This window comes from Marmota flaviventris, chromosome 11 (genome assembly GCF_047511675.1).
Source record: "Marmota flaviventris isolate mMarFla1 chromosome 11, mMarFla1.hap1, whole genome shotgun sequence".
Classification (NCBI taxonomy): Eukaryota; Metazoa; Chordata; class Mammalia; order Rodentia; family Sciuridae; genus Marmota; species Marmota flaviventris.
In genome coordinates this window covers 6,017,496-6,039,071 of record NC_092508.1, presented here as the reverse complement: position 1 = coordinate 6,039,071, position 21,576 = coordinate 6,017,496, and the positions used below count along the sequence as shown (strand labels likewise).

Genomic DNA, 21,576 nt, shown 5'->3' with positions numbered 1-21,576 from the left:
CCAGGGTCAGAGGAGTTTTTACAGAGGAGAAGAGATAAGATCTGTTTCTCCATAGATATAGCTAGAAGGGTAGGTCAGCCGTGGAAGGCCGGGAATGGAGTTACCATGCTATGATTGCTTAATGATTAACTCTGTTCTCCAATGACAGTCGGTTCTGCTAGGCGGTCCTGTGATAATAAAGTCGAATAAATCCTGAAGGTGGCACAGCCCTGTGTAGAGAGTCGCCTGCTGTGGGCTTCCGTGCAGATGGCTGTGGGGCTCCAGGGGCCCCTGCGAGGGCTTGCAGTGTTCTTCTTGCTGTGTGTGTTGCCCAGGGCTGAGGGCAAGAAGGTGCTGGTGGTGCCCATGGAGGGCAGCCACTGGCTGAGCATGCGGGATGTTGTGCGGGAGCTCCATGCCCGAGGCCACCACACCGTGGTTCTGGCTCCAGAGGTGAATATTCACTTCAAGAAAGAAGACTTTTTCTCCCTGGAACCCTTTCCTGTTTCATACACCCAGGAAGAGTATAACCATTACATGGTGGATAATGCTCAATTCGTTTTTGATTCAGAACATTTTGTGAAGAAGCTTCTAAAACATTTGGCACTTTCAAAGAATGTATCTGCACTCTTTGAAAGTTCTTGTGCTGGGCTTCTTGGTAACAAGATCCTTATCAATCATTTGAATTCCAGTTCCTTCGATGTGGTCTTGACAGATCCCGTTTTCCCCTGTGGGGCTGTGTTGGCTAAGTACCTGGATATTCCTGCTGTGTTTTTTCTGAGAGCCATTCCCTGTGAGTTGGACTTTGAGGGCACACAGTGCCCCAATCCTTCCTCATATATTCCTAGGTTACTGACAATGAATTCAGATCACATGACTTTCCTGCAAAGGGTCAAAAACATGCTGTACCCTCTGTTCTTGAACTATTTTTGCCATATTGCTTTTATTCCTTATGTGAACCTGGCCTCTGAGCTTTTGCAGAGGGAGGTGTCCTTGGTGGATATTCTCAGCCATGCATCGGTGTGGCTGTTCAGAGGGGACTTTGTGTTGGACTACCCCAGGCCTGTCATGCCCAACATGGTCTTCATAGGAGGAATAAACTGTGTCCACAGGAAGCCACTGTCTCAGGTCTGTATTGGTGCCTTTACCAGTCCGTGCTCCAGGCAGAGTTCCTTGAAAAAGAAACTTGCTTTCAAGTGCTTACTTATCCAGTGTTGTCTCCCAAGATTCCTGCCTCTCCTTCTCCTAATCATCTTCAGTGAGTTTAATTGTTAAGGTGTCATTGCTCATGTGCCTAAGGCTTGCACTGACCACTGGTGGGGCTGAGTGTGTGGCATGGGGTTTGTATCATGATTGACAGACAGGCAATGATGTGACTCCCACCTATCCATCTGTCAGGGGAGTACCTTCCTGGTGGTGCCATGTCCTTCCTGTGCAGTAGCAGAGAAATTGAGGTATGTTCTGACCCCTATGGGAAAATTTGCTTGCAGGTCTTCAGTAGAAGTGCACAGCAACCAGCAGGTTGGGATTGTTGACATGATGGTTTGAAGTGGTCTTGTCTGAGAGGGATGGAGAGGTGCTCACAGCACACCGAGCAGTCAGTGGAGTAGAAGCAACCTAATGTGTGTTGTACTTATGCAGCCTGGCTCAATTAGGATGAGTTATGGTGTCATGTCATACTACATGACCAAATTTCATAAATATTCTGAGCATATACCCATATTGCCTAATTTCAATTCTTTTGTTATAAATTCATTGAATCTGCCTAATGCTCATAAATGTGTTATATAACTAATATTTTTTCATGATGTAACTGGTATTTGCTAAAATATAGTTGATTTTTCAAAAAAAGTCTTTGCAGTAGCCAGGTTGGTGCATGTAGGTTTAGTGCTTGCACCTTGTTTATAGAGTTGGCTGTTATGTTTAAGTACTGTCCATATTTCACCTGATGCCAGTGTGGCTACTCTGTTTTTTTTTTTTTTTTTTTTGTTGTTGTTGTTGTTGCCAGGCTCTTTACTTTCACTTAGAATATTGTGAACATTTTAAATAATTCAGATAATTTTTTAAAAACCCTCAAATTAGTTTCTTTTGATGGAAGAAGTATGCTCATTCACATCATATGCTTGATTTTATTTCTAACCATTAGTTCATAGGAGCTTTTTATCCAGCTTACACATTTTCAAAACGGATTTTCAGTTCTAAATATTCTTTAAGGAAAATGCTTTATTAGTTGATATTTTGGTAGAAGAATTGGGCAGTGTGGGAAGAGGGCTAGAAGAGATACTGTTCATTGTAAACTGTAGTACTTTTAAAGTTTTGTTCCATAGAAATATACTTCTTATTCAATAAATTGATAACAATGAAAAAATGCTTTATTACCTCTGTAGATAGAAAAATTTCTATTCACTGCAGCAATGATATAGAATATACCCTAATTAATTTTCAGGTTTGCTCCCAACAATTAAGACTAGCCAGAGATCTTAAAGACTGTGACCTCTGAGTGAACTTGGTATGCCAGGCCTTTTGCCTACCACTGAATTCTTTCTGGACCATTTTGTGACCTACTGTGTTGCTACACACACTCAGTCTGCCTTGTGCAGAGTAGTGATTTCACATGCATCACCATTTGGACACTGCCTGCTCCTCCGAGTTCAAACTCCTGCTCCCGCAGCTTCTTTGGAAACAAAGCCGCCCCAGCGGCTCCTTAATGAGTATGCTCACTGGTATGAATCCCCTTTCTCTGCCAAATGAATATGTTTTCTTAAATCCCTGGAAGTTTGTTTTTAAAAATATTTTGCTTGTGTTTGTGTGTGATACTGGGTATTGAACCCAGGATGTTCTATTACCGAGCTCCATTCACAGCTCTATTTTTCATTTTGAGACAGAATCTTGTTAAGTTGCCCTGTGTTCCCCCTGCTTCAGCCCACCAAGTAGCTGAAATTGCAGGTGTGAGCCTCCACATGTAGTATTTTCTGACACTCTTGAAAGGTTACTACATAGGGAGCAACTGCACAGGTATCTCAGGACTGTTCCCTGAAAGTGGCTTCAACAGTCTGGGTGCCCATGAGAGTGCTGAGTCCCATCCCATGTTCCTGCCGTTGAGTCATCTGCATGTCATTCCATGCACACTGGAATTCTAGGACACAATAAGGGTCAGGCCTGTTCTCACACAGTTCTAGTTGACAGTGTTCAGGCCACACAACTGCTCTGCAAAGGACTAAGAGCTTGCTGTGTTGCTAGCCATGCCTTGGTGTGTGGTACATGGTGCCTCACCTAACCAATCTTTCTGGAAAAAACTAGTTTGTGAAGCTAATAGGGTATCTATCCTCAGCATGGCTCTCAGGGAGTGTCATGTAGCCTTAGGGAAAGGCTCTGTTTCTTTGCTTCTTTCCAGCCTCTACTTAGTTGTAGAACCAAGTCAGCCCCGAGTATAGTCCTGACATTAAATACCTTTACTTGAACATTTCCCCGTAAGAGGGAGCATGCTTCTGGTCCACTCTTTTCAGTGAAATGGATTTCAGACTTCTGTTTTCCAGAACTTTCAGAGAAGAAATACAAATTTATTAAGACAGCATGTTTGTGGTAATTTGTTACAGCAACCACAGGAAACTAGGTAAACCCATTTTGCTACATTTAACTCTTTAAATAAAAGCCAGGTTTTAACATTTCATTTAAACAATGGTCAACTCTTGCTATACCACCAGTTTATGTACAACCAAAATCCATCTTTATTTTAAACCAAAACTATTATTAATATCTTTCACTGCTATGTGCCAACAAATTGATTCATATTTCAATGGCTCATATTTCAAACAATGAAATAATGAACGATTAAAGTGCTGTAGTGACCACTTTTTCCTAGCACTACGAAATAATCATCATCTGCCTCGGGATTAAGTTTAATAAATAGCACAGTGCATACAGATATTTACAACAGTTTTAAAGACAGAGATTCTATTCGTGTAGTCCCAACAATAACAACAAATTGGTGTTGGCATGAACTGTTTATACATTCTTGGGTACAGCTGTTTTGAAAGTAGACTTCATTTGCAGTCTTAAAAAAATGTCCTGCTATTCCCCCAAAATGTGCTTTAAGTCCAGGGGAATTACTTGGTGTCAATGTGTAGCAACTGCTCTCTGCCATTTATTATCAGGGACTTTAACTCTCCGTCTTCTTCCACTTCCACTCTTTCCTGGCCATTCTCAATGATTCTTTTGGTGGTGACTTTTTTGCCATTAACCATTTCGGTGGAAGTTGACATGGACTTGAAGCTTCCTGTCCCACCACTGCCACAAGACATGGAGAAGGAAGAAAGGCCTCCATTTTCAAGGGAACCAAAGGAAGTAAATCCTGTGGAAGTAAATCCTGTATCAAAAGAAGAAAAACCACCCCCAAAAGCTGGAAAGCCACTGAAGGTAGAGAAAAGGGGTGCGGACCCTCTGCTTCCCCGGGAGCTCCTCCGACCCCCAAAAATGTTCTCAAGCGGGTCTCCGAAGAAGTCAAACGAAAAAGGGTCCCGGCCGCTGAAGAACTCCTTGAAGACCTCAGCCGGGTCGCGGAAAGTGAAGACGAACTGGAAGGGGTCCTCGAAGTTGCCTGCGCCCGCGCTGCCGCCGTCCACGCCGGCCTCACCGTAGCGGTCGTAGACGTCGCGTTTCTTGGCGTCCGACAACACCTCGTAGGCCTGGGCCACCTGCTTGAATCTCTTCTCGGCCTCCTCCTTGTTCTCCGGGTTCTTGTCGGGGTGCCACTTGAGCGCCAGCTTGCGGTACGCCTTCTTGATGGCCTCCGAGGAGGCCTGCCGGGGCACACCCAGCACCTCGTAGTAGTCCACCATGTTGGGCAGCGGGCGCGGCCCGTGGCCAGGGCACGGCGAGCGGCGCGGGAGCAGCCGGGGCACGCGGCCGAGTGCGGGCTGCAGCGAGAGCGGCCGACAGGGGCGCCCCTTGTGACGTGGCCGCCTCTCATTGGCCGAGGCCTCCGTCGGTGCCGCATCCCAGAATGCTGTGCTTGGGGGCCTGTGCCCGCCGCTGGAGGAGGTGCTCTGTGACGCCCCACCCCCGGGCGCGGAGGCCCCGCCCACCGCCCCGCCCCCTCCGACCTGCCCTTGGGGTGCGAATAGACCAGGAGAGTGACCCTCCCTGGAGAGAGAGGGGCGAGCCCTGGCCGCTCCGGAGATGCCGTTTAACACTCCTCTGTGCGTCGAGCCCTCTGCCTCAGCAGGGTGAGGGCGGTGAGGGAAAGGGTAGGTTGGTGGACCCTGGGTGGGGCAGTCATGTGACTGCGTCGGACTGCTGTCCTCAGGACCCGTTGCTTTACTGTGACCGTGTTGTATCTAACATGTATAAGAAATTAAAACTGAGAATTAAAAGATGTATTCATTAGGCAATAATAATGACCCTTGGCACGCTGGCGTAAATCCCATTCATATGAGAAAATAGCTGTTTTTTCAAACAAAATAATCCCGTGAGAAGAGTGGCATCGTTTTACATTTTTCACATCTCGTTTTATTATCTGACTTAATAGTTGTATTCTCGGGTCTTCTTCTGCATTCAGTCTGTTTTGATGTCAGGCAATGGGAAACCTTTAATTATCTCCCCTGTATGCTTGTAAAAGAGTGAAAAAAAATCAGCATTGTTGTCAGAGCAACTTTTTTTTTTTTTTTTTTTTTTTGGTGGAGAATGGAGGGTGTCTTGCCAAGTTGCTCAGACTGGTCTGGACCTCCTGCCTCAGCCTCTGGAGTAGTTGGGATTACAGGTGTATGCTACAGGCCCCTCTAGGAAATAGTTTTGACTTTGTAAAATTGCCCTTAAAAGTTCTTGGGGGATCCCCAAGGATCCCCAGCCCATACTTTGAGAATCACTGGTCTAGTAAATCAAGATCTGTATAATCTTGTGCTGTCTTCATAGTACTGGGGTAAACTTGGGATGCAGAGATTAGTTCCACTGAAACTACTGGATCATGATGGTTTTCTTTTTGACATTTCTTGATATTTGAGTTCTCTCCATTTTCTCCCTGTTCTCTTTTTTGGGCACAATATTCCTGCTTTGATTAGTTGTGAAGCAATACATCAATAAAGGCTATTTGGTTCTAAGGGGAAAATGATTAACCAATGAACTTTCTAAGATTTCAACATGAAGGATAATGAGTGGAACTGGGTGCATTATCTCTCCAGAACAAATTGCCAACTTTATATCACATTGAGTAACACAACTTGAATTCCTGGACTTGGCACTTAGTAATCACACAATAAACATTAGTAGGCAACTGTTCAGGAGTGAAGTCCAGTATGAACAAAGCAACTTGGGAAAGTACAAAATAGGTTTTGGGAAGGGCAAATGATCCAGGATGGCAGGAGAGCACACAGCAGAGGGAAGAATCTAGCAGAAGAGCTAGAGAGGAGGAATGTGCTTAGGCAGATGGTCTGGGTTCATTCTAGGATGTCCTGAGGGAAAGACTGTAGAGTATGAATGTTCTTGTGGGTCTTAGGAAGCTGTTGAGCAAGGTGCCAGCAGTGGTGGGTGGTGGGGCAGGGCAGGGAGTGGCTGATGCTGTGAGTCACACTCAACAACTAATGGTTGAAGGGACTGGAGCCTGAGGCTGCTCCCAGGGGAGCTAGCAGAGGGGGCTGAGAGGTGGTGAGAGAATCACCCATATTCAGCACCTGCCTGCTTTTGGATGTGGGGCCTAGAGCAAAGGGAGAGGGAAGTTGAGCTACACAGAACTTATACTGAGTGCATACTGTCTAAAAGACTGTGGATGGGTGCCTGGGTGAGACAGTGATTCCTAAATTGAAATCTTGCCTGTAAGGAATGTAGATACTTATGTACAGTCTAATAGCAAGGACAGATCTACAAACTGGTGAATAAGAAAGGCAGAATAGAACAGAATGCTGCAGAGGTTTGAAGAAGACAGATTTTTTTCCCATGGAGGGTCCTATAGATGATCTGCAGGACAATGGATATGTTTATGTTGTTCCTTTAGTAATAAATCCCTCCATTCTGGTCATATTAAAGGAATTCAGAGTGCTCCAAATGGTGGGATTATTAACTTCTAGCTTCAGTTTAAAAAGAAAACACTTCCTTGTGGGTTCCAGGAAAACTTTACATGAACACCTCACTCTTCAATAGCCCCCAGGGAAAGAAAATGTTACTGTCCTGTTTTCCTTCCGTGGCCACCAGAGCACATCTCACTCTGCCCTCCAGCTCTCTGGTTGTAAATTTGTCTCTGCTTGCTGGTCCCCTCCTCACAGGCAGAGTTATTTCTACATTGGTTTTCTGGCTGTCCTCTGGGCAGAATGCCTGGCACACAGTAGTGCTCACATGTTCCATAAATATTCAGTGAATTGGCAATGGGATTTAAGTGTCAGGTTTGCTCAGGTGCCAGGCAGAAGTTTTTTTGGGTTACTCAGCCATGGTTCTTAGAGTGGTCATGATGAATGAGGATTGCTTGCCATAAAGATTAGGATACATATTTGCTGATCAGGGAGAGTTGTAGTCTCAAACCTAAAAAACCCCCCACGATCTAGAGGTGTAGCTCAGTAGAGCACTTGTAAAGCCTGCATGAGTCCTGGGGTTGTCCCAGTACTGCATTAAAAAAAAAGAGGCCAAGGCTCTGCATGATTCAGAAAAGTCATAAAATCATTACAGTGGCAACTGTGTGCCCCTTTGCTCCATGTTATCTGTAGATGAACTCATAACATTGGGACTTTGGAAGAATTATCGCTCTTAAAGTTGAGCTTGGACTGCAGGGTTCATGATTACAGATAAGGACACAACACATAATGAAAACACTGCTACGTCTTTTCTGCTTACCCAGAATTAAGAGTGCTGGGGGGCAGAGAGAAGCTGCTGGGCCCTCGTGTGCAGTTGTGTGCATCCCCATGGGAGATGGGGGATCTGTTAAGGAAGGATGGTGGCTTATAGAAGAGGGACCCTAAGTACCAGGAGGAGGGGTCCCTGTTACTGTGTCCCTTGGGACACCAATTTAAAGTTGGCAGTTTCTCCATGACCTTCTTAGCACATCCCCAAGTATGGCTGGCAGTGATGTCCATGGTAGAAATGTTGGTATCTGTTTTCATCCAGGTCTTGTAGAGAAGAGCCACTGATCCCCACCCCCCAAAAGATTGCAGGGCTCAGTGATGCCTGAAAGAATGGTTAGCCCATTCTTTGGGAGGGGTATTTTTGTTCAGCAACCACTATAAGCTCACTCCCGACCTTTGCCTGGTCTCCTAGGACACCAACTGGTGCTGTATGAACACTGTTCTTGGCCTTAAATTTCTTCCACCTGCCTTTACTTCTCTCAATTTGATTGGGTAATGACCTAGATCACAGCTTTTCTTCCAGCTTCTAATTGCTTGTAAATTTCAATCCAGGGCTTGACCATCATTATCTGGGAGCTGTTAGAGGCCAAAAGATCAGTGACTTGGAGCACAGACCCCCAGGGCCTGGGTCTTAGCCCTACCACTTATATATGCAGGACTCTGGCAAATCACTTTGCTTCTCTTAGCCCCAGTATCTTTGTAAAGTGAGAAAAATGCTGTCTGCCTCTACAGGACAGTTCTAAGGGATTGCATAAAGTGTGTTATGGGGCACTTAACAGTGCTTGGCACATAGGGCACACAGTACAGAGTTTTATTATTGTTTTGTTCACCTGTCCCCTTTGCCTTTAATGCAGTTGTTGGAGTTTACCCTGGACCTTTGGTAAGAATACAATTGAACTTGCTTTACTTTGCTTATCTATTTTGATTTCCTATTTATCAAATGTCCCCTGACTGTCTCTCTGAGTGAGTACAAGTCTGTCTTTGGAGAAGCCTTCTGTGCATAACCTCTCTAGTGGATTTCCCTTCCCAGTTGCTCTCTACCCTAGCATGACCCCCTCCCTTGATCCACATCATTAATTTCTTTCTAGTACATTTCACAGCCTCCAAGGTCCCTGTTTATCAGTTTAGATCGTGAGTCTGTTCATCTTGATGGAGCTTAAAACTGAAAAGCTAATAAAAGTGGTCAGGCAGAGCCCCAAGGGGGCAGTGGAGAAGGGCATTCTTAAAGTCTCCATGGGCCAAAGGTGGTTTGGGTGTTGCATTCCAAGAAACTTTCTCTTTCTGGAATGGAAGTCTACTTTGTTATGTAGTGGGCCTTTTTCTTCTGGTTACATGTTCTTGATCCATGAAAATAATAATTTAATGGATGCAGAGGTGCTGGAGATATTTTTCTTTCTGTGCACACTCAAGAATGTAATTAGAGAAAGGATTCTGGCCAGCTCAACTGTTGCTGCCTGTTAAGAAACCCTGTTAAGTAAAGCTCCACCCTCATCTCTGACAGCAAGCTTCCTGCTGACTTTGGAGAAGGAGGGCTTTAGTCATGTGACACTATCAAACATTAACTTGGTGTATAGATTGGCTACATGTGAGGTGTACTGCAGGCAGCAGAAGAGGTGGAGGCACCATGGCTGTAGTGTCCCAGGGCCCATGCGCACTTCTCTTGGGCTTACTACTGTGTGTGCTCAACCCTTCTATATCCCATGCGGAGAAACTGTTGATAATCCCAGTAGATGGCAGTCACTGGCTGAGCATGGTCGGGGTCATCCAGCAGCTGCAGAAGAGAGGACATGAAATGGTGGTCATAACACCTGAAGCATCAATTCATATAAAAGAAGCATCATTTTATTCCTTGAAGAAGTATCCTGTACCATTCCAAAAGGAGGACGTAGAAACCTCTTTTGCCGAACTTGGGTTTTATGCTTTTGAGAACGTGCCTTTCCTGCAGGGCGTGGCCAAAATGTATGAGAAAGTCCAAAAGGACTCTGCCGTGCTTCTGTCTGGCTGCTCCCACCTACTACACAACAAGGAGTTCATGGCCTCCCTGGTGGAGAGCGACTTCGATGCTGTGCTGACAGACCCTTTCCTGCCTTGTGGTTCCATCGTGGCCCAGTACCTAGATCTGCCAGCTGTGAACTTCTTGAATGCACTGCCTTGCGGCCTGGACTTAAAAGCTACCCAGTGCCCCAGCCCACTGTCCTATGTGCCCAGGGCTCTGTCTTCAAACTCAGATCACATGACCTTTCTGCAGCGAGTGAAGAACATGCTCATTGCCTTGTTGGAGAACTTTCTGTGCAGTATGGTTTATTCCCCTTACGCAGCACTCGCTTCACAAGTCCTTCAGAGAGACCTGACTCTGCAGGACCTTCTGAGCTCAGCCTCAGTCTGGCTGATGAGAAAGGACTTTGTGAAGGATTACCCCATGCCCATCATGCCCAATATGGTTTTTGTTGGTGGGATCAACTGCCTTCACACAAAGCCAATCTCCCAGGTGTGTATTTGAGGGGAACTTTACCTGCCCATATTATCACAAGTACTTTGGATGAAGGAACTTTTCTTAGATATATACAGGGAAAACATGATGAGGTAGTTTTAAATGTCCTCTTTTGTCAAATTCTGTCCTGCGTGTCTTCTAGACATCAGTGTTTCTGTCTTTGGTATAATCTTCTGAGTTATTCTTTATATCTAATAAGAGTTTAAGAAAGCATGCTTTAGGCATTTTATTCTGGGCATTTCAGTGGGTAGTTGTCAATTTAATGCAGTAAGTATTAAATGCCATAAACACAGAGTGCTGGGTTTGGGGCACCTTGCACTTTGCCCTTGATCAGGTAACAGACTTGAAGTTTAATCTGATCAATAGTTCTTTGGCATTTATAGATCCTGGCAAGGGGACTTCCAGATTCTGGGTGTGCTAACAAGAATCTGGATCCTGTGACCTCTCTTTTAATAAGTTAGTTACCAATTGGGTTCTGCCATTGGGCAGAAAGGTCATGAATCTCATTCTGCAGTGTGGAGGGAGAGCTGATGACCCCTGGAAGATCTTGCTCTAAATGTCTGACATCCTACGGCCTGTGTGGATGAGGACAAATGTGGGTGGATGAGGTGGCCTACTTGAGAAAGAATGAGTATTACTGACTTCCTAAAAGTGAGATGATAAAATCTAACAGGATAGAAAACCATTAATGATTCTCTTTCAGATAGAGGAAAATGAATAGGTGAAATATCACCAAACCAATTGGTACATCTCAGCTAGGAAAGAAATCTAGTCAGCCTGCCCAAATTATAGAGGCATGAAAGAGAAATATTTTTGCTATCACTGAAAGATCCAAGAGAAAGCAATGGCATTTCACATTCACTTTGAAATTTAAAACTTTGGTGACAGCGTGCATACTGGAAATTCCAATCAGAATGAGAAGACTTGTTTATAAATCTTCGGATCTTCCCCCACCACACCAGCCTTGTCTATTCCTGGGACAGTCCGTCTTTCCGGCTCAGGATCCTTGGTACACTGCCCCTCTCAGTGGGGTGCTACCCTCTGAATTTGTCACATCTGTCTGCTCGTCTTTGAGATCAGCTTCAGTGTCACCTCCTTGGAGTTGGCCCTCTCCAGCAGCATTCTGTGCAGCTTCCTTCAGAGTCCATCAGACACGCTGTCGTTTCACTTAGGGGTTTCCCACCGTCTCCTCCATGTCCTAGCCATGTGAAGGCACGTGAGACTTTGTGTCCATCACCTGCTGCCACGTGCATCCCTAACATCTGGCAAGTGGTCTATATGTGCTTGCTATGCCTGGAACATCAGTTCCTAAGACTAATGTACAGTGGGTGCTCGCGGAATATTTGGCAAATGAATGAATGACAAAACAGGTACAAACTAGAACTAGTTTCTGGATAGGTAGCAATCCTCAATATTTCTTCATATTCCTATGATTGCATAAAGATATCTATAATTGTATACGTGCATATACATAATATTATATATATCTATATATCTATATCTCTCTCTCTATATATATATATCTTTTTATGTTTGTTTTACAAAATAGGGTGGTAATATGTGCCTGTTGATCACTTATGAATATGCTGGGATTATTGCTGCAGTTCTAAATGCTATATCTATTTTTTAACTGCTCATCAGTATTTCGTGATGCTTGGGTCCCATGGTTTATACTGCTGGCCATCTAATCTAGTTCACTATGGAGAAACATTGAAATTTGTATTCTAGGATGTTTTGTTGTGACTTCCAACATTATCTCAACAAGGATCAAATATTTTATAGTTTTCCTCATATTTATTCTGTTTTTCTCATTTTTAAGTGTATTAGTTTTTTGTCACTACTGTGAATGTGTTATTTTTCCATTTCTATCTCTAATTATCTACTCATTATCAGCTATCTCACCAAAATATTGATTTTCATGACTTTTTAAAAATGAAAATTCAGTCAGTTTTTGATAAGGAAATTTTGGGTTCTTCCATTCCAAATTTCATGCAAAATACTAGGGCTGTGGAATTCACTAGAAGCTCTAAGAGCAGGTGAATGATTCTGGTGATTGCCAGGATTCCTGGCTGGCTGCTGATTTTAGGGGAAACTGAGTTTTACTTTATCATTTTGCACTATGTCTGCCACTGTGTGTGGGAAAACAGTCTTTATTCAAATGATTTTAATCTTTAGGAGGTTTATAAGGAGAGGTTGTTAAATTTTATCAGCTGCTTTTCCAACATTTATTGATATAATCATATTCCCCTCTATCCCATAAATTTGGTGAATTGCACAAACTACCTATTGGATGCTTTGTTTGGTGCTCACATGCTCAGGTGTGAAAATATCCATGTAACTGTAGCTGACAGTAGCCTTCTTTGTCTTGTTTTAATCGGAAATCCAACTATTTATATAAGTTAATTTTGCCACTCCTGTATTACTTTTTAAAATTTCCCTCATACCTCTTCAGTGCCCACTGTCTTCAGACTTTCTTTTTATATACCATGAAGGTGGTATTTGTAATCTGGCCAGACATATTGCTTTAATAGGTGAATTTTGCCTGTTTGACTCTATGACTAGGTTTTGATTGCACCTTGTCTGATTTATTTTACATTTCATTGACTTTGCTGTTTTCCCCCTTTGCCTGATTTTTGCTGGTTTGTCAAATTACGTGCTGTTTTCTCTCTGCCCCTTTGTTAGTTAAAACGATACTACTCTGCATTCCCTTCTCTCTGGTGGCAGTTGTCCTAGTTCCAGCCCTCTTGGTGGAAGTCCTGAACTTCAAGAATAAAGATAAAGTCTTTATTCCATTAAGAGCGTCCCTAGAGAAAACACGACCTGGCTTTAACACATCTTCAGTGGGTCTGGAAGGAAAAGAATTGGAGAACAACATTTGGTGAGAAAGGAGTGAGCCTCAAGAGATCCCAGGAGTCATTCCTCCTCCGGCAGGGAGAGAGGCTCTTTGTGGACTGTAGCCTTTCGGAGACTGTGGCCAGATGCAAGATTAGGGAGGCAGAGACTTCAGGATGGCCTGGAGGAAATGTGCACAGGAAGAGGAAGCCCTGAGTGGGTGTGGTTGACCTGAGGGTAAAGTGGTAAAGCATGAGGTTTCCAGCATGTGGTTGAATTGGACTCTTGAACAAAAAGATATTTGCCAAGGCAAAATATGATAAAATCCTGAAACTAAAAGTACCCAGTCAAATTTAGGAGCTCTTCTAAAGTTTTTGTCTTGAGTGGAGGAGGGCTCATCAGAGTGGGGAATCCTTTCACTCTGAGGTGAGAGGGTCTCCTCCCTTTTGGAAGGAGTCAAGGGATGGGGGAATCAAAGGTTATTTTCAGTTAACATGTTGCTTTACTCTTTGGCCATTCCAGTGGCTGTGAAGTTAGGGCAAGGTTTAGAGGAAGTATTAGCAGGAGAGGGATCAACCCCAGCTTTATCCAACCCCATAAAAGCTGGCACAGGGCTGGGTGCTGGCTGTGATAACACAATCTCTGTGGTTGCTCCGTTGTCACCTGTAGGTGAACTTTCATACCATTTGAGCTTAAGTCCTGCTATTCAACTGGATGTTTGTGGAGCTGTGGGCTTGACATTGTGTTAATCACATTCTCCTGGTTGCAGAATGGGTGTGGGAGAGTGTAAAAGATAGGAAATTAGACTCTGGCCTTTTCCCTACAAGATTAAATGTAGCCTATAGGAGTGAAGGTCCTTGGAAAGTGTAGGTCAGCCATTCACATCACTTATATGTGATCTGCCTCTCTCCAGGAAAGAGGGAAGGAGGCATGTGGTCTTGATCCCTGGAAGAGGGATTTTAGAGAGCCATGGTCAGGATGTTCTTGCCATTGACCAAAAATGTGGTGTGGTGGGCAGAGTGAGTTGGCCTCTCTGACCTATTTGATGAGACCATTGGATAAGGTCAGCTGCTATGATGAGCCAGACAACTTCTGAGGGTCTGAGGCTGGTGAGGGTGGGTGGGAGTGCGCTCCTCCCTGGGAAGGCTGCTCAGTGTTTGCACTTTTCTGGACATGTCTGTGGTTGAGCTTGGCAAATGTTGCCGTTCAAGTGACACATGCTGAGCCCTATGAGAAGTCTTCTGTACCTCACATGTAGGTTGACCAGGGTCCTGGCTTTCCCAGTACCATATCCCAGGGAACCCCCAGTTGTATGCAAACCTACCACTTCACAATTGCATCAGTGCCCTCGATATGTTTTGTGAACATATAAAACTATCTGGGAGACTCTCAGGGTAATCGGATCATTAATTACCTAGGGCTGGGGAGGATTGCCATGATTATCAGAGCTCCGTTTTCCCAAAGTGGGACGGCCACCCTGTGTGCATGAATGTACATGGCTGTGTGTGTACATGGCTGTGTGTATGTGGCTGTATATGGCCGTGTGTGCATGTACATGGCTGTGAATGAGTCTACATGGATGTGCGTGCGTGTGTGTGCATAGATGTGTGTGTGCGCGTGTGTGCACCTCCGCTTTTCTTTTGGGAAATGAGCATATTGCCTGGATTCCGAATCTCAAGGCAGTCCCACTGGTAACCCTGTAAAGCTCCTGTGGCGGGGAGCAAGGGAGGGGAAATGATATAAAATTCCCAATTTTTGCCTTTCACATTGTTAGAAAGACATCTAGTTCATAGCTTAATGTATGTAGTCACTAAAGAACATGAGCAAACAATTAACTGGGAATCTCTCCTATGGCTCTAGGAATTTGAAGCCTATGTCAACGCCTCTGGAGAACATGGAATTGTGGTTTTCTCTTTGGGATCAATGGTCTCAGAGATTCCTGAGAAGAAGGCAATGGAAATTGCTGATGCCTTGGGCAGAATACCCCAGACGGTAAGAAGGCTCTATATATCATTCCTCTATGCCTACCTTCATAGAGACTTCTAGTCGCTAAATTAATTCCACTAGTTGCAACTGAAGATTTGGCCATTCACTTTCCCTAATCCAAAGTGGTTTTTGTTTGTTATTTATTTCACTTGTTTGGTGAAATTTAACTCTTAACTATCATTAAATCATGGTCCCCTTCACTCAGAAGTCTCATTTTTCTCTAAGAGACACTTGTAGAGACCTTTAGTTAAAAATGGAGAATTCAGATAAAAATAAATAACATGTTGTTTCTTCATATTAGTAAGAGCACTTCTCCAGAAAGCTGTTGGTTAGAACACTCGCTTTCTTTCACGTGCTGTTCTTCATCCACTGCTGTCTTCAGTAAGCTTTCCCTTGAGGCGCAGACAAGGGGAAGCCCTGGTGCGCAGCCGGTGCCCGGGGAGGAGCCTAGCCAGTAGCCCAGGCCTGCATTGCCAGGTCTCGGCCCTGCGGAGGTCATGCGCATTCTCTTCCTTCAGAGGACTTGCTGCCCGGCTGCTGTCGCAGGGCTTTTTTATTTTGTTGTAAATCCTGCCACATTCTTTTATTAAGATGTCCCTTTCACCCCTGCAAGGTCCTGTGGCGCTACACCGGAACTCCTCCATCCAATCTCGCGAAGAACACGAAACTTGTCAAGTGGTTACCGCAGAATGACCTGCTTGGTATGTTGGGAGGGTCGGAGCCGGGCACAGGCGCGGGCTCTCGGGTGGTTGCGCTGGGTGCTGGCCTGCGGGTCTGGGCGGCCACGCCCTCCCCATGTGCTTCTGTGGGGCCCAGCGCAGCCCCCCCGAGGCCTCAGCCGGAGGACAGCCGCATCCCTCACGGTTCTGCCTCCCAGGTCACCCGAAGACGCGCGCCTTCATCACGCATGCTGGCTCCCACGGCGTTTACGAAGGCATATGCAACGGGGTACCGATGGTGATGATGCCCTTGTTCGGTGACCAGATGGACAATGCCAAGCGCATGGAGACGCGGGGAGCTGGCGTGACCCTGAATGTCCTTGAGATGACTTCTGATGATTTGGCAAATGCCCTAAAAGCCGTCATCAATGACAAAAGGTAAGAGGGAGGGTAAAGAATACCACCTGCGTTTTCCCCTTTGGGTTCACCGTCAACATTCTGGTGTGAAAATACCCCCAAAACCAGACTCATAAATAAGATAATTTGGGGATTCACTTTATGAAAGGACCCTTTAGTTCTTATGACATTTTATTTCCCCTACTAGATTTAAAATTTTGATTTATTTTAAAAAAGAGTCACCATAATAGGTGCCTCATCTATGAGTTTCTGCAGAGAGAAATGTTCTGTTACAAGAAGCAGAGTGTCCCTAAGACAAAACAAGCCCAGGTTCACAAGTACAATGTTTCCTCTGAGGCCTTGTATCCACGAGGCATCGCACAGGTGGACGTTCTGTGATATCACAGACAAAAGCTGAGAAGAAAAGCAAATGCACGTTTATTCAAAAATGACTCTGAAAACTGTTCTATGGGCAAGAGCCATCAGATCACATGCTATCTGCATGAAGTGTAGGGTAATGCTGTCAAGCCGACTCCCAGCCAGGGGAAGAAATGATGGCCAGCAGTGCATCTCTTCCAGCAATAGATAGTGTGTGTGTTTGCATGCCTGTGTGTGTATGTGTGTGTCTGTGAGAGTGTCAGGAGTGTTGTCGTTGTCTGTTTTCATTGCAATAACAGAATACCTGGGGCTGGGTGAGTCATAAAGACAGACGTTTACTGGCTCACAGTTCTGGAAGTTGGCGAGTCCAGGGTCTGGCAGTTGCACTTGGTGAGGGCTTCACACTGTGTCATAAGGTGGCAGAAAAATGGAAGGGCAGGGCGTTTGTCAAAGAGACGGAACATGGGGAACCCTTGTTTGCAACAACCTATTCTCCCAGTAACCACGCCTGTCCCACAGAAAGGCATTCATGGCTCTCAATGACCTAATCTCTTCTTATAGGCCCCACCACTCCTCTAACTTCTGCATTTGGAATTAAAGTCCCCCATCTGAACTTCTGGGGACACATTAAAACCACAGCTTACCCAGGTTGCTTTCTTTAGGAAGATGCACCAATTGGGAGGACAGATGAGAATAGCTGGGTTGCATTCACCTGGAAGGACACAGTACACTGGGGACACAGCAAGCCTGGCCAGGGGAGGCGGGAGAGGACTGAAGACTGGCTCCCAGATTTGAGGTGCTAAGTGTGTGCTGTGCCAGTGGACAGGAGGGAGAAGGCCACCTGACCCTGGGCTGGAGTGCTCGGTGAGCAGGTGATGTGGGTCGCAGCCCTTCCTCTCCTGGGCGTGGTCTTCTGACCTGGCACTTCAGGCCCACTGTTCTGCCCCCACACCAGCATGCTGGCCGCCTGGCTTCAGTCCATGTGTTGATGAAACTCACATTAGTAACGTGACTTTGCTCCTTGGCTCAGTGGTGTGGATGACTACATGTGACATAAAAATGACTACAAGTTCTCTAGTGTGTTATTATTTCATTTTTCATTTTTTTTTTGTGGTGCTGGGGATGGAATCCAGGGTTTCATGAATGCTAGGCAGACACTCTCTCACTGAGCCACATCCCCTGCTCACATTGTTATTTTTAAAGAACACTAACCTGCCGCAGTCTCGCGGGACACAATTCAGGAGCCACTTGTCAAAAGAAACGAACTTTATTTTTAGAACACACACGTCAAACCACACAGCTCTTCAGGAAAACCTTCAGAGCCCAACTGCCACCACCGGCTTCCCACAAGCCTCTCAACCTCCCCCCCACTCCTGCTCTTGAGGCCGATTGGCTGGGTCGCGTGGGCAGAGCCAAAAAAAGTCCCCCAATGAGCAGCTCCGTGGTCTTCAGGGCAGGGAAACAACCCAATGAACATCACCACAGAGGAGCCAATCAGTTGGCAGCTGGAAGTTTGCTGGGGCCCCTTCGGCTGTGGCTCTCAACATCTCCCCCTCTCTGTTTAAACAACAAGCATGTGGCTTAGGGACCGTGCCTGCCTTAGGTTGTCCAATACTACATATGGTTCTTACCCATCATTGGATGAGCTGACCTCAAGGCGTCAGCCTCCTGTCTTAGGTTGGTACCATTGCAATTGGATGTTACCCGTCATTGACTACCGGTCCAACATACAGCCACACCTGTGGATAGGTCTTTGTACCAGCGGGGGGGTGGTGAGGTTCTTTGCCTCACCTCTGTTGGCCCCCAAATTTTAGCTGAACGACCATCACAAGCAGAAGGAAGGAGGATACACCAAGCCAATTGACGGCTCCTTTTGGAAAACTTGTACCACTGATGACACCATCAGCAAAAATACCCCAACACTACCACAAGTCGCTGCACCAACAGATAGTTCACAATGCATACAAGTGAGTTCACAATGCATACAAGTGATACATAGTCCAGGCAAGTTCTGCAAGTAGTTCAGTGATGGCTCTTGCAGAAGCTATAGATTGGTTTTATCTTTGTCTTCACCGGCACTGGGATGAAGATAGGAATTCTGGCAATAATGGCTAAAGAAAAAATTATGTCACATTCCAGAAGGCACTAAAAGAAAACAATTTTCTTAACAGTTTACATTATCTTGAACAGAATTATTAAATATAATGAAAAGGAAAGGTGAAAATAAACAAACAGATCTGTTAACCTCCTTTTTTGTTCACATATTAAAACAATCCTCAACAGCTGTTTACCCAATTTAAATTAAACCAATTTAAATCATGTGAATAAAAAAAAGTATTTGGATCCATTTTTTCATGAGCGCTCATCATATATGATATATGGACATACGTACTTACAAACATACAACACAAAACACAGTGTGCACACATAATACATACAACACATAACATAATAGTAAAGGCCTTATAACTTTTTACAGGTGAAATCTCCATTGCAATGTTTTAAAACTCTATAGTCAAAAAATAGAACTGAACAGCAAAACATTAACCTAGGTCTGTATGAGCTCAAAAAACAAAATAGAATTTCATGATGTGGGAAAGGGTAATAATAAAATATTGAACAAAAACATCCTGGTTCTGTTGCAGATGTAAGAATAGCCAAACTGAAGTTTTGGATATCAGTTGTTATGGATTTGAGCCAAATCATCTTCTTTTTGGTCTGTAGAAATCGCTTTAGTTAATATTTCTGGAATTCAAATCGGCTGCTGTTCTCCCTATGGAAACACGCAAACAGACCCCCGACTCCAGACAATTACTGGGTCAGGACCTTTCCATTGTCCTGTTAGAATATCCTTCCAAAGTACCTTGGGCTTATGTACATTTTTTGGACACGTATGCCTTTCCGTAGCACTAAGCCCTGATGAATCCAAATTTAAAAAGTTTGCAGTAAAAAGTGTTATTTTAAGTTTATCTTCTTCAACTATTTATTTCTGAGCAAAACATCTCTATCTCCATGTTTCTAACAGTTAAGCTAGGACTGTACCTATGCAACACAAAGAAAAATGGAAAAATCTCAAGTATCAGTTTATGCAGACAACCATGCCATCATAGGTGCTCAATAAATATTGAATGAATGGCTGGCTGGGTGTGGTGATGCACATCTATAATTCCAGTTATTTGGGAGGCTGAGGAAGGAGGATTACAAATTCAAGGCCAGTCTGGATAACATAGCAAGACCCCATCTCGAAATTTAAAAAAAAGTAAATTGAACAAATGACTGAAATTTCTAAGAAAATTTAATATAAGAGCTATATAAAAGGAAGCTATTTAGCCAGATTTATGGCCAAATATGAATATTATGTTATGGTAATATATTTAAATAAAATACAGATATATTTAAGAACAGCAATGATCATAAGTCCTGAAGAGGAGTATCTTACTTTTCTCTCTTTCCTTCTCCTCCTTCTCCTCCTTCTAATGTATCAGCACACCAAAGTGTCTGCCCATTTTGGATTTGTTTGTTCTGATTCAAATATCAGCACTGTCTAATAATCAGAATCCATCTTGCATTAGCAGTTTGCATAGGCAACTTCAGGCTAAATTGAGCACACAGGTGGTTTGGTGTGTCAGTGAGTCAGTTGAAAGTGTACCCACCACCTTGGAGTTAGCACTTCAAAATGGTTTTTCTTTGGCTATGTGTGATTGTTTGTAACTTCAGATGGGAGGCCACCTATAATTTATGACATGACTTTTTCCTTGATTTTACTATAAAGTAAAATTTTTTAATTTTTCTATAAGTATAATTAATATTACACAAAATTCCTGTTTCATTGTTTTACTATAAAGAAAGCATAATCTAATTCCCACAAAAATATAACTAAAAAGAAAAGTAAAGTAGGAAGCAAGGTTTTAAAAATGTGTAAAAGTACAATTTGGGGTCCCAGTCTCCCTCCCTCCCTCCCTTCCTCTTTTCTCCTCTTTTCTTTTTCTTCCTCACCTTCTTTTTATCTACACAGAACATTAATTGAGAGAGAGACTGTGTGTGTGCATGTGTGCATGCTTTCTGATTAGAACAGAAATACAGTTCTCTACCAAGTTCAGAAAGTCTGGTAATGTCCTCCCTGGCCGCCAGCATAAAGGGTGGCTTGTTCATTGTCGAGCATGTCCTGGGCACCCACACATTTGTCTTTGTGTCTAGCTACAAGGAGAACATCATGCGCCTCTCCAGGCTCCACAAGGACCGCCCCATTGAGCCGCTGGACCTGGCTGTGTTCTGGGTGGAGTTCGTGATGAGGCACAAGGGGGCCCCGCACCTGCGCCCGGCCGCGCACGACCTCACCTGGTACCAGTACCACTCCCTGGATGTCATTGGCTTCCTCCTGGCCATCGTGCTGGGAGTGGCATTTATCGCCTTTAAATGTTGTGCCTACGGCTGCCGGAAATGCTTTGGGAAAAAGGGGAGTGTGAAGAAAGGCCACAAATCCAAGGCACATTGAGAGGTCGATGGGAAGTACGGTGAAATTTTGATCTATCCTCCAATCAATGGTAAACTTGAAAATAGGATCAGTGTTAAATTCTTTTTATTCTTATTAAAGAAATATTTTGCCATAGTTAGACATTCCCAGAGCATTTTATAAAAGGGAAAGTAATTTAATAGCTAGTTAAGGGTAGATAAAGGTATTAGATACAAATTCTGCGTCAGTATTTTCAATCTGGCTGTGCCTGTCCCCTCTCCTGTGGCTTACTGCACTCTGGGTTATTTTCCTTATGCAGCCGTGTGCCTGTTTGGGAACACAGGATTCAAAGTTGGTCCCACAGTTTCCCCTACTTCACATGGCGGTTTTCATGCCACATCATGGTTTGTGGACTGCTGTGGACCAGCCCGCGAGTCACCAGTGACAGTCAGTCTTCACTTAAGTTCAGGTTCCTAGGAGGCACTTTTTATATCTAAAGAAGGAAGCCTGTATACCTTTAGGGTATACTTGATGTGAGTGGGTGGGTCGGAGCCTTGAGAACAGTGTATGATTACTGAC

At 44.4% G+C, this 21,576-nt stretch overlaps 2 protein-coding genes across 3 annotated transcripts; one reads left to right on the top strand and one right to left on the bottom strand.

Annotated features, from left to right (window-relative positions):
* Positions 1-246: 246 nt before the first annotated feature.
* Positions 247-21,576, top strand: LOC114108569 (UDP-glucuronosyltransferase 1A1). 2 transcript variants are annotated; one of them, XM_071619336.1, is made up of 5 exons: positions 247-1,107; positions 14,986-15,117; positions 15,725-15,812; positions 15,989-16,208; positions 20,742-21,576. In XM_071619336.1, exons 1-5 carry the CDS (start codon positions 247-249, stop codon positions 21,037-21,039), a joined length of 1,599 nt encoding a protein of 532 aa, XP_071475437.1. In that variant the 3' UTR covers positions 21,040-21,576. The 2 variants fall into 2 exon arrangements, with proteins under 2 accessions (XP_071475437.1, XP_027812001.2); XM_027956200.2 differs by lacking the exon at positions 247-1,107 and adding an exon at positions 9,427-10,290.
* On the bottom strand, positions 4,086-4,817 carry LOC114108571 (dnaJ homolog subfamily B member 3). The gene has a single exon (XM_027956201.1). It carries the CDS (start codon positions 4,815-4,817, stop codon positions 4,086-4,088), a length of 732 nt encoding a protein of 243 aa, XP_027812002.1.